Source organism: Hyalella azteca, unplaced genomic scaffold (genome assembly GCF_000764305.2).
Source record: "Hyalella azteca isolate HAZT.00-mixed unplaced genomic scaffold, Hazt_2.0.2 contig15278, whole genome shotgun sequence".
Taxonomy (NCBI): Eukaryota; Metazoa; Arthropoda; class Malacostraca; order Amphipoda; family Hyalellidae; genus Hyalella; species Hyalella azteca.
In genome coordinates, this window is record NW_025945135.1 from 30,244 (window position 1) to 46,576 (window position 16,333).

Genomic DNA, 16,333 nt, shown 5'->3' on the forward strand with positions numbered 1-16,333 from the left:
CGGTAAAGCAATGCGGATTGCGGAAGTTGAAAATTTTATGAAATGACATGTTTGCGAAGTGCAAACCGCAATTTTTTAATCAAACAAAAATTTATGACATTCGAGCCGCGAGATTTCATACCTACTGAAATTATATGATATTAGAGCCGCGATATTTCAGACAAAAATAGGACTTTTTCAGACTAGTCTAGCGGGAAAATATTGAGATCCAAAGAGAGACAATGCATGCCATGTGGTGAGATCATCGAAAAATGTGTCAAATTTGACAGTTACTTTACTGGTCTACTTATAGGACTCAAAAATGAACTCAAGAGTCAAGGGAGAGTCTAAAAAACTCTCTGCAGTCTGCTTTGCCACTATGTCAGTTGGAATATACTGCATTTACCCTATGCAAAATAATTGCATTTCCCTTACTATTCTCTGATTTAGGTACTGCCTTTCTAAATGTTTTTATCATCAAAACATGGAATCTGTAAATTATCTGTCACAATTTTTGTAAAAAAATTGAACCAATAACTCAATTTGTTGATTGTTCAACTATTTTGAGCATTTGAGATACTGAGGGGGCAAGGGCCTCGAGTGAGAGATGTTATTTGTTCAAAACTTCAAATAGTGTAATATAGGCTACGCATACAATGATACAAATCATGACGGTTCGAAAATCGAAACCAGGTATTTCCGGAATTTTTGAAAATTTTGAAACACCATACAGAACACAAATTGGCTAGAATAGGAAAAAATTACCGAAATGAATAACAAACTTCATTCTCAATATTGTGGTAAATTTGAAATCATTTCATAAACTTTGAAATATTCTTCCTGCGAAGGCGGCAAATGGCTGAAAATGGAGAGCCATTGTTCGTCATTAAGGAATAAACTCACCTTTTCTGCTCCTGAGACACTCAAATGTGGAATATCTAGACGCATAGACACTGCTTTTAGATACTTTGCTGAAATTTGAGTCGACAATACCCAAAAATACTCAAATTACTGCATATATAAACAAATATATGAGTAAAGTAATACGTTCCATGCGTCTACGACGCCAGCTCTAGTTGGTTTGAAACTGGTACAATCCGGATCCCACAGACTAGAAAATTGAAAAGCTAAAGACGCAGTAACTTCGACAGGTCATCTTCAAATAACATGACTTCAGTTGAACCATTTAGCTAATAAATTATACCTGATCGAAACCATAATGGTCATTATTTCGCAGCGATTTTATATTCTATAACAGAGTGTAATATTAAAAACAACATTAATTTAAATTCGATGCTTTCCGAAATAGAATTAAACCCTATATTTCATCTCACTTAAGAAGATTAAAGCTTTTAAAAATTTATAAACACAGATCTTTCTATTATAATCAACCAATAAACACATGATAATACATAAATAGTATATTGGCTCCCACATATTACCGGTATTAACGTATAGCTGCTTAAAATATTAAGATAAATTTGAGATTGCTTTGCTCAATAAATTTTTTGAATGTTGAACTTTTGTAATAATGAGTTTCAACGAAATTGATGATGGTAGACGCACACCTCGTTAAAGTTGCATAAGCAAAAGCGATTTCAGCGTTGATCCTGAACTGCAACCAATGGTCCACCCTGACTTTATATATAACATTTGAAAGTGGAATTTCGGGTGAAGTCCAAGTCACTATAATTTGATTCCCAACAGAATTAAAAATCTAAAAGTGATCTCATAATGGTCCGTATAAGAGTTTTACAAATGAGAGAGACCATAACCATTTGTCATCTCCACGAGTTCTCTGATAATACTCAGAAACACAGTGAAATTGAAATGCGTGGTGACCTCCGGTCACGACCTTTATATCGGTCATACACGCTGCATAAAAACTTTTACTAGCATCCAAAAATTAAAAGTTCACACTCGTATCATAACAAAAAAGTTCAATTAAACCATATTCACAGCAGGCCCAAGAAAAAAGCTTAACAATTTCGTTATGTAACATCAAAAAAAAAAATAAAACAACGTACTAAAACAATTCGGCACGGTCACATGTCTTCCCACCCTCCCCTCTCTAAACCCTCCATTCTTAAGACCCCACTCTCATCATCCTCCTCCTTTCCCTCATCCTCCACACGTTTTCCAAATATCTCTTCACACTCTCAAACATAGCCGCACTTGCTCCCTCAGACAGACCCGGAATTATTACCATACACTCTGCGCTTGTTCTATCATGCCCACTTCGTTAATCTCACCTCTCATTCAGAATCACCTCCATCATAGACTGACGCGCTCTCTCAAACGCCCCACATTCCATCAACAATTGCTCCACAGTTTCCTTCTCATCCCCATCACACATAAAACATTTATCTTCCTCCTCTCAATCCACCAGTATGTACGTCGTCCATTCACACCTAGCGCGTCTGCCCTAACACAAAGCAGAAGATCCCCACCTCCACTACCACCATACATACATTCATATTTTGGCATCGCTTTCATCTGATACTGTCTTAGAGTGCCCTTTCCCTCCATTCTTGCTGCCACACCTTCAGCCCATAGTCTTTCACTCGCTTATTTATTTCTCTTTTCCACTCTTTTTCATCCCACTCTATCCCAATCGCACCCCGTACTGTCACCACCCATTCGTCCTTTGACGCACCCATGCTTCATGCATACCACACGTAACACTTACGCACCAATGCCCGACATCTACGTGCTCATTTGCTCACCTTCATGTTCCACATATACATCTTTCGTGCCCAGCGTTCATCGTCCATTCGCTCCAGTCTCACTTTATACCTAAAACTGATCTCATTCTTCTTTCCTTAAAGGTACTCCAACCCATGGTTCCAACCCATGTCTCCTCTCAGGGCCTCTACCGCCAAAAGTAAAAGTAAAGCAGTACAGTAAAAAGTTTTGAACAGTAAAGTTTACAGTAAAAGTTTTGAAGCTAGTGCCCTGAAGTCCCAAATGGTCCAACTTTTTGTTATATACTCCTACGTGGGATGATAAATTATATGGAACACTTGATGAATTAGAGAAAGTTAATTTAAATACGTATTTAAAGTTAGACGCTTTTTTATCTTTGATAGTTTTAGCACGTCTTTTAGTTAAAACTTGATGGTTGAAACCTGATCATTCTTTTTACTCCGCTAATTGCATTTTTCAGTAACTTTCAAATCAAATCGGCTTCACTTCTCTTGATAGGTAGGTGGATGGTAAACTTCCCTGACTTATATGCTTGAATAGACAGCATAAATACAGAACGATATTAACACCAGAAAATTTAATGGGCACTTCCATTTATTACGGTTCAGGTTCATGCTCGTAAACTAATTTAAATGGACAGAGCCGTGGGGATCGTGGTGCAAGATACACTCTAATCCAGCAAATAGTTGGTCACATTGAATGCGACGTGAATACAAAAATATTCGCACTCTCACTCTGTTGTAAGCCATTTCATGTAGTTAGAGCAAAAACTGGACCAAGTGAACACTGCGACATCTCATCCTCCCTCATTCATTCCCGTGCCTCCTTCCATTCATGCTCCACCGAGGGAAGTGGATCAGGGTTCACTCAGATCATCTTCAGGCTTCCTCTCCTCCCACAGTTGCTCAGAAGTCGGAGTTTAAAACTAAACTCCTCAGAGAATTGTTTCTAGCTGCCGCTGACCTGGGCACTAGCAACCACACATCAGCATCTCAAAGTTCCGAGAAAAAGTAGGTCTGCCAAGGACGGGTCGTGCAGGGAAGCTAGCATGTTACTCGAATAACGTACGGTTTTGAACTATATTGCCTATATATCGATTCAACTCTGCACCCCTGAGTTGCCACAGATGGCTTATTTTGCTCATGATGCATTTAATTAATACCGATCTGCACTAGAGGGTTTCCAATAATTTTCCCTAACGTCGGCTCTTAATTGGCCGTAATTTTCAAAGTCCGTGTGACAAGGCATCGCCATTCGCCAGTTGCAGGCCTCCGGGGCTCCGGGGATACGTAATTATTATGATTCGATTTTGCAACTGCAATCTCAAGGATTAAATTACAAAAAGATCAAATAAATCCAAGAATTCAATCTAATTCCATCATTTTATTATAAAATATAATAAATACAAAGTGCTAAAGACGTACAGTAACAAAATTTGCCCGCCATCCCTCTTCTACTTGGCTTTCTGGACCTGCAACGGTAACACACGAATTGGTTGAAAACCACGCACTGTTCATCCTTCTATTCATGCTGATGGAAAACTCGGATAGCGTCAACCTGAGTACTAGGAAGCCGATAAGAAGTTTTCAAGGAATGCTGTACCCTGACTACGCCAAGAACTTTGTCACAATATTGAAAAAAATAATAAAAATTACAAATGCACAGTATGGGGAATCGAACTGCATGCAGTCGATACATTCGTTCACGGTTATGCACACACGCTTGATTCTCGAGACGTAGATTTCGGTTAATATCCTGTTGTTGATCAGCCATACATCGAAGCAGCTTTAGCCATTGCTGCTTTTGAGCAGTAGAATATCTGTAGTAAATCTAGAGAATCTCTACAATGAAAAAAATGTTTAAAAATTTTCAAAAATCAACTCACGCCAGAACAAAAAGAAAAATTTCGGTCAATAGAAAAAAATGTACATGGATCATAAGGTCTACGTTCCTAAAAATTAAGACAAGTCATTGAGTTAATAGAAATGATTGACAGATAAAAATAAAAGCAACGAGGATAAGACGAAGTTGAACTCGCTGAAACACGCAATATACATCGACAATAAAAGCATCAACACCACAATAACAGCAGCGTACACGCGACATAAAATGCGTCTTATTGTGACGAACATTACAGTGCATGAACAGACTGCTGATGGTTGAATCAATTTCCAACCATATGGCAACCTGGATGAATAACCGTCACTTCTGAACCTTCAATACATTATGACAAATGATAACCCGCCATCATGACAAATGATAACCCGGCATCATGACAAATGATAACCCGCCATCATGACAAATGATAACCCGTCATCACGACAAACGATGACACGTCATTAATTGATCATGTCAGCGCTGGACCTGAAAGCACAAAGAAATGATCAAAACCAATTCAAACCGAGGTTTTTCGTCGACCGTGATGAGAAAGTTGTGAAATTACAGGGCACTTATAAGGATTACCTTTTGCCTTGCCCAACAACAGCTCAAGTTCTGACGCCAACCATTCACAGGTAAACACTCAAATGGAAGATTTATACCGGCATTCGTAAAAATAACATTGGGTCCATTTACTGATATGACTCCCAGTGTGAAGGCAATCAATAAATTCACCAGTGATGCAGTTTGCTGAAAAAAAAATTTAACAACTCGTCAGATAAACTTAACGGTCAAACTCGGGGAACAAATACATCACAAACTTGCATTCAAAAATGTGAACTAGGCCGAAACTTTAATGAAACTTATGCGATCTCTATTAAAAAAATAAATAATATAAAAATAAAAAAAATTTTGAGACGCATTTTCAGCAAAAATTGAACACTTGTTTGCTCGCAGTTCACAACAGACTCAATACGAGTCTGCACTCAAGTTTTCTCGCGAATGAGAAATGCACCACAGTGAAAAACCAAGAGAGGCGAGGATCAGTCCACTTTCCACGAAAAAATACAACCATCTTCTCAACAAAACAGTAAAGTTGATGTTCTAGAACCAAAACACCAATGCAGAGCAGTAAGCAATGCATTAAAACATAAGGAAGATCATGAAATAGTCTCAAACATGCATGTTATTCAGAATTATACATTTTGACCAACAATCATAGTTTTGTATGGAACAAGCAGCCGAAGGTCACATGCTCACAGATAGCAAAAAATTCAAATCTAAAAAGAAAAACTGATATCTTCCAAAACTGAGCTTAAACAGGAGCACAGACCAATAAGTAAGGTATGAACAATAGTAAGCGCTGCTTATCCTCCAATAAAACACAGGAGATTAAGCTCAAATGTCCACAACCTAAGACCAGAAATAACGGCGCTAGTGGCACTAAAAGAGTAGTGTGCTCATGCCTCCACCGACTTCGCTCTGCTCCTTCACGAAGATTTCGAAGTACTGATAGATGATCGTGACGGCAAGCAAGATACCTGGCAAAGGAAAACATTTCACAAGTCCAGAAAATACATTATACATAAAAAATAGAAATTTACTGAATATTTGAGAGGCAGAGGAGGAAAAGAAGCATTAAGGTGATTCATGTTGGAATCCGCGGGATAATTCAATTCAATTATTCTTCTAATTCTGGATCAAAGAATTAAAAGTGGCCATTAATTACGAATAATTCTTTTCGTAGTTCTATGATGTGCACCAGCAGACAAAATATTAATAAAAACAAATTAAAAAAGCATTATTCATGAGATAAAAGACTTGTTATAAAAAACAGCAACTTTAGGCGTCACGAAATGAGATGCCATCCACGAGATCGGCATAACATACAACAAAACATGTGTCTAGGTTATCAGCTTTAGGAATTGAGCTAACAATTCCGCTAGCCATAATTATATTCATAAAAATTTCAACCTCAATGCTTTTTTACCACTCATGCGATTTGCATTCATCACTGCCTTTTGTACATAATGGTTTAAACTTTAACGCGAGTAACGTAACTTAACGTCAGCAGCCTAAAAATGTATCTAGTCATTAAAAATAAAATATTACAAGTGTCTGGTGTCTTCACCAGTAGACCAATAGTAATTTATTTAAATTAAATATCCATCAACAGTAAAGCGTCAGGTATCCTCACCAGTGCCGGAGCCGATGGCACCCATGAAGTCAGCCAGCACGGACAAGGCGCCGATGCAGAGGCCACCGAAGGCCGCGGCCGTGGGGATGTAGCGGTTCAGCTCGTGGATCATGGACTTCTCGCGGTGACCTCGCATCACCATCTGCTGCTCCTTCAGCTGCTTTGCCACCTACATGAATAAAACTAAGGTTTTAAGCACTGTCAACACAAACAAAGAAGGTGGGTCTTTCAACATTTTAACAGCAATGAGACACGAATATCAATTTGGGAAGAGCACAAGCCAATTCAAGTAAGTGCATGGTACTGATGCTGTTGTAAACTGCACTTCATACATCGAAATGTGCATCGTGAAATTCATGGAACATAAAATTAGTCTCTGAAAAGCAAAAATAATGAGACATTCTAGTAATGCAATATTATGAACCGATCCGTTGAAATGATATAATATTCAACTTACATCCTTGGCAGACGATCCCGAGACATCAATCCAGGTCTTGGAGAAGAAGGCGCACGACCCCAGCATGAAGATGACGTAAACCACGGCATGGAAGGGGTTCTCGACGATGTGTCCCAGACTCTCGGGAGGAGACATGTAATAGCAGAGACCTCCTATAGGGTAAGAGGCGCGTCCTGGACCACCTTGTCCATGGTCAGCCCATACGCCCAACAAACTCACGAGGAAATTACCGTGAAATTTCACATCCAGAATCTGCGGATTGAGAAAAAATAATTTAGTAGGCTGTAAACTCTAGTATTTTATGCACTTGCACTGGAATTGCCTTTCAACTTCTTTTTAATCCATATCAAAAGATCAATTCTGTATATTTTCATTAACAATCGTGAATCAAGGCTTTTGCTCGGAAATGGTGAAGAGAAATGAAGACAGCAAATTGCTATGTAAAACTAAAGCAGTTGCTTGAGCGCAAAAAATACGTATACTACGCCAAATTAAAAATCCCAAGCTTATGTTCTGAGGAACAGACTAATTCAAGTGTAATTAAATACCGTTCATCAAAAAGAATAACCGTGATAACAGCATGAACCAAAGGCTACCGGTCTAAAATAACCTCTCCCAAATTGTAGCAAGCAGGAGATTTTGTAGAAATCAGTGAATTTCAAGTTCTCTAATCTAGTACCTACAAAATTTTGTTCAACGTCTGTATGATAATGCTGGTATCTATGATACTTTACTTATCTACCCATAGATCTCAAAACCTTGAGTCTCAAAAAAAGTCTCGGTTCTTATAACAAATCTGCTCTACCAGTACGCAGTCACACCTGTGACAGGATGTAGAGATTCGAGACGAGTGCAGACTGGAGGATGATAGGGATGTTGGACGTGTAGAAGAGCTTGATGGGGTACGAGGAATACTGGCCTCTGTAGCGAGCAGACTTGATGGGTAGGTCAACACGGAAGCCTTGGAAGTATATCACGATGCCGAATATAAGCACAGTGGCCAAAAGATTGGTGAGGTTAGGCAAGTTTTGACGGTAGAAAGCTTCACGCAGAGCTCGCACCTGAAAATGAGAAATGAATAAATTGACTCGATTTATCGTTTTTATCATACTTCTCGAGCACCTAAGACAGAAACAAACTTCAACAATATCAATTGCATTATTGATTCTAACTATGGATATGATTGCATTATGAACTCGCAATATAATAAATAAACACATAACAGGACGTCCCCATTACGGAAAATTCTAATTTCAATGTAAGTACATATATATATATATGCAAGTTTGATTGAAGACCAGAGCATGCTTTTTATTTACAATCTTCTTGTTCGTCTTTTCAATCAGTCGAACCAAATTTCTAGCTGGAGCCGGGAGATCGAAAAGCAGGTTTCCGAATGACATTTTAATAGATAGCGACGTTTCGAAAATACAATTTTCATTATCAAGCTGGTGAAGGTTTTACAACATCTGAAATTGAATTTGAAATGACAGAAGTACATATCAAAGGTAAAATGGATACAATACGAAATATTAGCTTAAAAATTACTCCGAAAATAATTTCAGCGTCCGGACGAATCCAGTAGTTTGGAGGTTGATAGCCGGAGACTCGCTCTTGATAATGAGGGCCTCAGCTATCGTCAATCTCGATGGGTCGGGGCACCGCATAACTATGCTGGTGCAGGCCTCCAAAGTCGCTCGGGTGATGGTCTCATTGTGAGCTTCCCGCATGTGGTTCTTGGGTCCTCCAGATTGTAGATGGCATGTTAGTCGGCGGCTTAAGGTCGTGCTTGTTAGACGATTTTCGATTTCGCACATATAGTATTCAGCAAAAGTAGGACCAAGGGGACTGCCCATGGCTACGCCGTTGGTTTGTCAGTAAATTTTGTTGTCAGGAGCCCGAAAAGGGGATTCAGAAGTGCAGAGTCGAAGGAGATCGATGAGAATTTTCTTAGGTATTGGTGCATGAACCAAACGTCACTGACGTCACTGGGGCGTCCAGCTCCAAGCACGGGCGGCATCCACGCTGGGAAGACGCGCGCCTCGGGCGCTGCTTGGAGCTGGACGCCCCAGTGACGTCAGCGTCGCCAGCAGCGTCTCCTGATGCCGGTGCTGACAGCTGCTTGGAGCTGGACGCCCCAGTGACGTAAAAGTTCAAGGGCAAAAGTCGCATTGTTTACGCGTTATATTCTACCATTAATTTCACTACAAGTTCAATGATAGCCAGAAACAGCTTATCTATACAGAATTCCACTACAAGTTCTATAGAAGCAAGACACCATAACTACACGGAATATTCTACACGTAACTTTACTATAAGTTTAATAAGAGCAAAAGTCACCTTATCTTGACGTGTAGCCAGCAAATGGAAGAGCGCAATGAGCGCGCCCTCGAACTCAGTGCCGCGCCCAGTGTTGACGGTGGCAGGAGAGAACGCCTTCCACACGATCGTCTCGCAGATATTGGTCGCGATGAAGAGTGAGATGCCCGAACCGAGACCGTAGCCCTATGGGAAGAATTTAGTTTATTGTTAGCAATGCCGGACCCAAGACAGGAGCCTTATGGCCTGAAGTCATTCAACTATTTCGTTGGAAGTAAGAAAAATTTCTGCCAGTGGAATGGATTTAGTTGATGTGGAATTATGAGAACGTAGCTTGCAACTCGAAACTTGGAGAAGTAAGCTGGAAAGTAATGAAAAATACCTGGACAAAATGATCTGGTACACAACAAGAATAAGTGAACCAAAAACCTGGCATCAGCCTTGTTTTTAATCGAGACAAAATCAGTGATATTTGATCAGCCAACAAAGCGTAATATCGACATGATACCTGTGACCTCCCTAGTTATGAAAACAATGTTAAGTTGAGATACAACTTGAAAACTAAAGTTTGTAACAGTGTTACCGGTACTAAAGTTTGTAACACAGCTATTAACAAACCTTCTGGAGAAGTTCATCAAGCAGCAAGACAATGAGGCCGGAAACAAAAAGCTGGATGATAATAAGCAGGCAGATGCCAGCGCCAAGCTCAGCAGGTTCTCCATACATTCCCGTCATGACGTACACGATCGCTTGGCCCAGAGTGATCACAAGACCAAATAATTTCTGAGCACCGTTGAACAAAGCACGTTCTTTGGGAGAATCACCAACCTTTAAGGAAGAAATGAATATTAAAATGAAGTATCTGAATGTAGTTGCATTATAACAGTGCCTATATAATTATTAATTTAATGATGCAGAAGAAAATCTTTTCCATGGCGTAATAAAGACATGCATAAATTCAAAGTAAATATCAACAACTCACAGGACTTTTAAGGGCTCTTAACTAAAAAAGTTTCAACAAGTCTTCACACAATCGAGATTCCAAGTCAACCCACATGCTGGGTGGGTGGGTTATAATTTTGCAATACATTCATATTTCCATTATTCAAGGGCAGTTTGATAGCATGCTTTTTGTATTACCAGTGCATGCTAGTCTTATTAATGAAATTGGACATAATGCTTATATATAAATAATATATAGACGATTTTGTCCAGCCTGGAGTTGCAAGCCCTCGTGTATGACTTCAGCCTTGTGCCCCAGCTAAGAGCAGCAAGCACTTACGTCCAAGAGCTTGGCTCCTGCAAGAAGCTGCATGATGAGAGATGATGTGACCACAGGAGAGATGCCTAGCTCCATGAGTGTGCCTCTGTTACTGGCCAGAATCACACGAATCCAATAGAAGGGATCTGCTGAGTCTGATGACATGATCCCAAACAAGGGAATCTGGAAAATATTTACCATACTTCAGAATAAACACAAGGTTTGTTAAAAAAAATTAATATTGCATTCAAAATTTAAATCATTGTCTATCAGGAGATAAACTCAATTTGCACATAAAAACTCAAATTTAATTGAGAAAGACCAAAAGGAGGGACATCTGAAATAAACACGAGAGTTGAAAGAAATAACTTCAGAACCTAATGTATAATACATACACTAGTGTAATACATACACTAGTGTAATACATACACTACAATTAGCTTTCACATACCTGACAACAAACCAGGAAGATGAACAATGTAATAGCAGTCCATAAAACCTTCTCTTTGAACTGAATTTTGCGTTCAGGCTTCTGTATTTCCGGCAGGACGGCACAGAAAGGCCTGATCATTTCCAGGAACTTGACTGAAAAAATGAGATAAGCGTGACTAGACATTCTTAATTAGACTAAAATATTTATAACTAAATTACAAAAAAAATAGAAAGCTTGAGAATTACTGCATAGATCACAAATATAAAATTGATTCAAGTTGCTGTTTCTCTAATAAATTATCCAACCATTTCATCCAGGTAATCTTTGCAATAAAATAAATCAAATTTGTCCAGTATTTAAATTCATAATAGGATTGAATATATATTAAAATTTTACATTTAAATACTTGAAAATAGGTTTATTTAAAAGAAAGGTAATTATGCCCACGAATCTTGCAAAAATTGTAATGTTGAGGATTTATGGTAAGCTGAAATATAATCCATTTCTTGTCTTTTCTGAAAGCAATTAGGCACTCTTTAGGGTGGAATTAACTGCAGACATGTGTGTTTTTGTCTAATTTATGGTTGGCTTTTGTCTCAAGAATTGGAGGCAACTGCTTCTTGCACATTGTTTGGGTGCTCATTCAGTCACAGTAGCAGTGATGGATAGTTAGAAACACCACAGAAAAATGATTTATATATTTTTAGTTACTTCAAGGTCACAGCTAAGAAAAGAGAATTCTTGTTTTTACTAAATTGAGATGATATTCAAATCTGTGGCTTTATTAAATCCCTTGAACAGTTTAAATTAGCAATTTCACCTGAATGGTCAAGAACTTCTAGCAAATCTGTACAAATCCTTTATTTATCAAACAATCGTATAATAATCTACAACTTTAATACGCCTGTTCAGGATCTTAAATTTTCAGTTGATGAGGCATGACTGGCCTTTTAAGAGGACTGTTTGCAGCTACAGACTCTGCCCTTCCACTTTGGTTCATGGATGTGAAACATTATGCTTATGAGCAATTGCTAAGCATTATTGAAGTCAGCCAAGGTACAAAGGCATGGAATACATTTACCTTTCGAGCTGCATCTACAGCTTTCCTGCCATTTTTGGAGACATGAAATTCCCAATAGATGAATAATCTCCAATCTACTTGTTAATAAAAGTGAGCAATTGGGCCATTGAGTTCCAATTCCAAATGTATGGAAAATTGGTCATTCTAGAGCTGCAATATTTTATTCAAAAGCAGGAAAGTTTCAATCTAGAGGGTGCAGGGAGTAGTTGAATATCCAAAGATATTTGGCAAACATCAGCTTCAAAATTAATATTCAGAAGATCTTGTCAATACATTTCCCTGTGAATGCTTATTTGCAACCAATTTATGACAAGATACCTAGATGGTTATGTAGTCTTAGCAAAAAATTTTAAACAATGCCAGCAGCAACACATCAAGCCTAAAAACACTATCTATTCTTGGCAACACAAAATTGTACTATACTATCACAATCATACTATTGTACGATTGTGATAATAATTGTACTACATCACACAATCTGCTCAGTAGTATAAGTTCAACATTTATTTAAACCAACATGGATGAAATAAAACTACAAAGTACAAACTAGTAGACAATGACAAAGGTAATCATTTTACTCAACTTTAAAGTAAGATATTATATTATCAGTCTGCTTATAGCTATTGCAAGTTAACAAATAATTATAAAATCAAAGATGTGTCTCAATAATGCACAACAGTTCATATACTCTTGAAATAGTGAATTGCTAGTCTTTTATTATTTAGTTTTTTTAGGGATTAATCTTTTTGTGTCTCATATGACTGTGTTCCAGACATGCTTGTTTTAGATTTAAGGTTGATTTGTCTTTAATATGTCAATTTTAGTTTTTAATGTAAGCCTATGACTTTGGATTTAGAATAATAATGATTGTTTTCATTTTCTAGATAATTGAATCAACAATGGAGGTGAACTCCAAAATGCTTTCAATAATCAATATCAATATGGTGAATTTTTCTTGGCATTTTCTTTGCTTATAAATTCCTTATTAAAATTAAGCAGAAATTGCCTTTACTTGCATTGCACCTCTGGTAATCTAGATTGAAATTTTCCAACTTATGAATGAAATCGTGAGGCTCTAAAGTGACCAAATTTTTTATACATTTGAATCTTGTTGCCCACTTGTCTTATGCAGTTTTATCAACTTTTAGATGGGACATACTACATTGGAGATTATTTTTCTAGCAAGAATTTTACAGCTTCAAAAATGGCAGAATACCTTAAGTTGTTGCTTGAATAACATATATATTTTGCTCCAGTTGGCAATGAAATTATAAAGACCATGCAACTGCGTGGTGACCAGAAGTCCAGAAGTTCAGAACAGAACTAGGCCAAGCCCCAAGGGTATTTAGAGTTTGATTTTAACATAATTTAAAATGAACTTGTTTCAATTTTGCTATAAAACTGTGATTCGATTTTTTCAATAAAATAAGTTGTACTTCTTGAAGGCTGGCGCCACCCGCCAGGCACCACAAGCGCTGCTAGGACAATTTCATTGACTGGCAATCTGCATCAACAGTCGAATTATTCAACAAACATGCTTTAAATCATATTGCACCTAATTTACAACATTTTAATAAAAGAATTGGCAAATACTTACATCCCATTTTGGTGATTCGTTAATTTAAAATATAGATATTAATAGAATTATCAAACAGGATTTAAACAATCAATCCACGAAAACTCGCGGACTGGTCCACCACCAAACGGCACCGCTTAGCTGCTTCTGACAAACATTACGAGAGTCCTTAGGGTAACAAAACACTTACCCTAAATACAATTTATATTCATATATCAAATAACAAGTCAGCATAAAAGTGCAAGAAAACCTGATTAAAGTGACTGCATGAAATAACTTTCATCAAAAAACTTTCAATCTAGTTCTATAAAATTACGTGAAGAAAATATGTAACTTTTCCTGCAGACCGTATATCCAATAACTACGAAACGTCATTTAATCATGGGAAAGCTGAAAATATTTTATTTTATTCATGAATAAATTAGAAAATGTCATTATTTATGCAAAAATATTTGAATAAACAGGTAGAGCGTGTCACCAAAATCACCCTAATTTAGGGAGTTTTCACGAAGCCGGAGCGACACTGCACAGCAAAAGAAAATGCTGTTCGCAGACGTGTCAAGAGTTCTTTCAGGCGCATCCAGGTGGCAGCAGTAGTCTATAAACACATGAAACTTCCAGTCTCAACAGTCAACAGGGATGACAGACGAATAAACCTAAACATCAACATGAGGTGGTGTTAGAATAAATTTAATAATGGGATTCTTCTCATAGGTTAAAAGTCTTTGAATGTTTCTCAAATTCACAATAAAAAAATAATTCTAGTCAAATAATGGTAATCAAACTGTCGGTAAATAATTAAAATAGCTCAAAAAATAAACCGTACATATGCCAAAGATGTTTCATTGGTTACAAAAAATTTCTTTTGTATTTTCGTGAATTATTAGCCATCATACAACCATACGACTATATATTTTGCTCATCACGTTGCATGCAACTGTAGATGTAAATGAGCGGATGATAACGATATTAACAAAAATTAATAATATCGAGGACAAGTAAATTACTAATTTTCGTGACATATTTTTTACTTATAAGTCACGCGTGTTGCAACTGAATCACTAACTACTCATCAATCATTGTACCTTTCGAATCTTAATTTAAAAACTTTGATGACAGGAACTGTGATGACAGTAACTCCAGCCAATTTGCAGAGCTAAAAACAAAAATTACGTGTTTTCACACTACATACATTTTCGCAATATTCCATACTTTTGTATCCAAATGCTCCCAGAAAGTTGAACTGAAGTCTTTCTCTTCTCCTCGCGATGCTAATATTTTTATTGCTACTTATTCATAGATTACGATAACCCACCTCCGATTAACTTGTTTTGAGCCTAGGTTGTTTAAAATGAATTATTTGACCAAAGACAACTTACGCTTGACAAAATTGTGCAATATATTGTGGCTCATACAGCAAAAGTAGGAGTTTTTTCACAGTCCTGGAGTGGTCATTAAATTTGGAATAACTCACGGAAAACGTTTGTCTGTGCCTTCTCCAATTTAAATAAAAATTTTATCATTGAAAGCTCAAAAATTTGTGTAGGTTTTTGTGAATTACTTTGTGTTAGAATTAGCACCATGGGGCAAGAGTTGAATGATAAACGATTGTTCAATTTTTGTAATAAGACAACAAAAATTGAACATAATTGTAAGGCATGCTCATACTTTGGGGGAACATGGAACTTATATTAGAAATTTTAGACCTAACAAAGATGAATTAACGCTTACTCACGTTGTAAGATTACAAACGAGGTTTGTTAATTAACGGAACGCGTAGCTCCAAATTAGAAAATGATAACTTCCATCATTCATTTTCAAGCGTATGTTTTATGAAGAACAGATGCGAATATTCGTCGAATACAACGTGAAATTACCATAGTTGTTAGTAGATCATACATTTGCCCCAGTTTCTTTACATCTAATTAATTAAGGTAAAATTTCTGTTGTAGAACATGTATTCGACCTTATTCTTATGTAATTTGGTTGGGATCGGGCACTAAATTTCAAGATCAATACGGTAGCTTAAAAAATTTTACGAATTCAGTATTGGTGATTTGAATGCTGAATTTGATCTGGTGCTCAGTTTGACGAAGAGTGTGCATCTTGGGCATACGAGACCATCATCCTAAAGCTTCAGATTATCATTTGATGATGTCTGCAAAAAAACCTTGCTGTAAAAGATGAAATGCTGTGATATTACGATACTTGGGACACCACATTCCCTATAATGTTTGTCGGCTACTCTTGGTTGTACCCAGCAACTAATTTTTTTCGCCTCCGTAAATAACAGTCCAAAATACCCTTTCGGAAACTGACGGAATATGATTAAATGCTCAGGAAGGGATNCTCAGGAAGAGAGAGTTGAGCTCAGGAAGAGATAGTTAAGCTCAGGAAGAGATAGTTAAGCTCAGGAAAAGATAGTTGAGCTCAGGAAGAGATAGTT

At 37.4% G+C, this 16,333-nt stretch overlaps 2 protein-coding genes across 2 annotated transcripts in view; both read right to left on the minus strand.

The window, feature by feature from the left end:
- Positions 1-1,073, minus strand: part of LOC108669855 (exportin-1) — a 16,952-nt gene extending 15,879 nt beyond the window's left edge. The window contains exon 1 of the mRNA XM_018157284.2: positions 883-1,073. Coding sequence (XP_018012773.1) covers positions 883-927 — 45 coding nt within the window. The 5' untranslated portion in view covers positions 928-1,073. The remainder of the gene's footprint in view (positions 1-882) is intronic.
- Positions 1,074-4,048: 2,975 nt separating this feature from the next.
- Positions 4,049-14,029, minus strand: LOC108669852 (protein transport protein Sec61 subunit alpha). Its single transcript, XM_018157278.2, has 9 exons — positions 13,909-14,029; positions 11,249-11,382; positions 10,819-10,980; positions 10,155-10,364; positions 9,558-9,722; positions 8,039-8,278; positions 7,218-7,469; positions 6,761-6,929; positions 4,049-6,104 (listed from the first exon to the last, which is right to left on the minus strand). Exons 1-9 carry the CDS (start codon positions 13,913-13,915, stop codon positions 6,007-6,009), a joined length of 1,437 nt encoding a protein of 478 aa, XP_018012767.1. The 5' UTR covers positions 13,916-14,029; the 3' UTR covers positions 4,049-6,006.
- Between the last annotated feature and the right edge of the window lie 2,304 nt (positions 14,030-16,333).